Raw genomic sequence first — 346 nt, 5'->3', positions numbered from 1 at the left:
GTTACGTCCCCCCGGTCCCAGCTCGCTCAGGCTGCGGTTGTAGGCGTGGGCAGCCAAGACGATGGGGCTGAGCAGGCACTTGCCCAGCAGGTCGGTGATCGCCAACACGCTCACCAGCACGTAGAACGCCGAGACCCGTGGTGGGCGACCACCGGGGGAACGGGACCGTCGGCGGTGCTGACCCAGAAGAAGCAAAGCCAAGACATTGCCCAATAGCCCGGCGGCGAATAACACCGAGCTGGGGACCGCCGACTGCCCGCTCTCAATGTACCGGCTGTTACGGCACCGGTAACCCTCCGTCTCCATCGGGATAGTCCGTACCGGGGGTGGGATGTCCCGTTCCGTA

At 65.3% G+C, this 346-nt stretch overlaps 1 protein-coding gene across 1 annotated transcript in view; it reads right to left on the bottom strand.

The window, feature by feature from the left end:
• LOC104526265 (prostaglandin D2 receptor) overlaps positions 1-306 on the bottom strand; it is a gene marked incomplete at its 3' end in the record, with an annotated part of 684 nt that extends 378 nt beyond the window's left edge. Inside the window, 1 exon segment of the mRNA XM_029085368.1 lies at positions 3-306. Within this exon segment, the coding sequence (XP_028941201.1) occupies positions 3-306 (304 nt within the window).
• Positions 307-346: the final 40 nt, after the last annotated feature.

Source organism: Antrostomus carolinensis, unplaced genomic scaffold (genome assembly GCF_000700745.2).
Source record: "Antrostomus carolinensis isolate BGI_N321 unplaced genomic scaffold, ASM70074v2 scaffold50646, whole genome shotgun sequence".
NCBI classification, from domain to species: domain Eukaryota; kingdom Metazoa; phylum Chordata; class Aves; order Caprimulgiformes; family Caprimulgidae; genus Antrostomus; species Antrostomus carolinensis.
The sequence above is the reverse complement of the archived record's forward strand: the minus strand, read 5'-3'. Positions and strand labels throughout refer to the sequence as shown.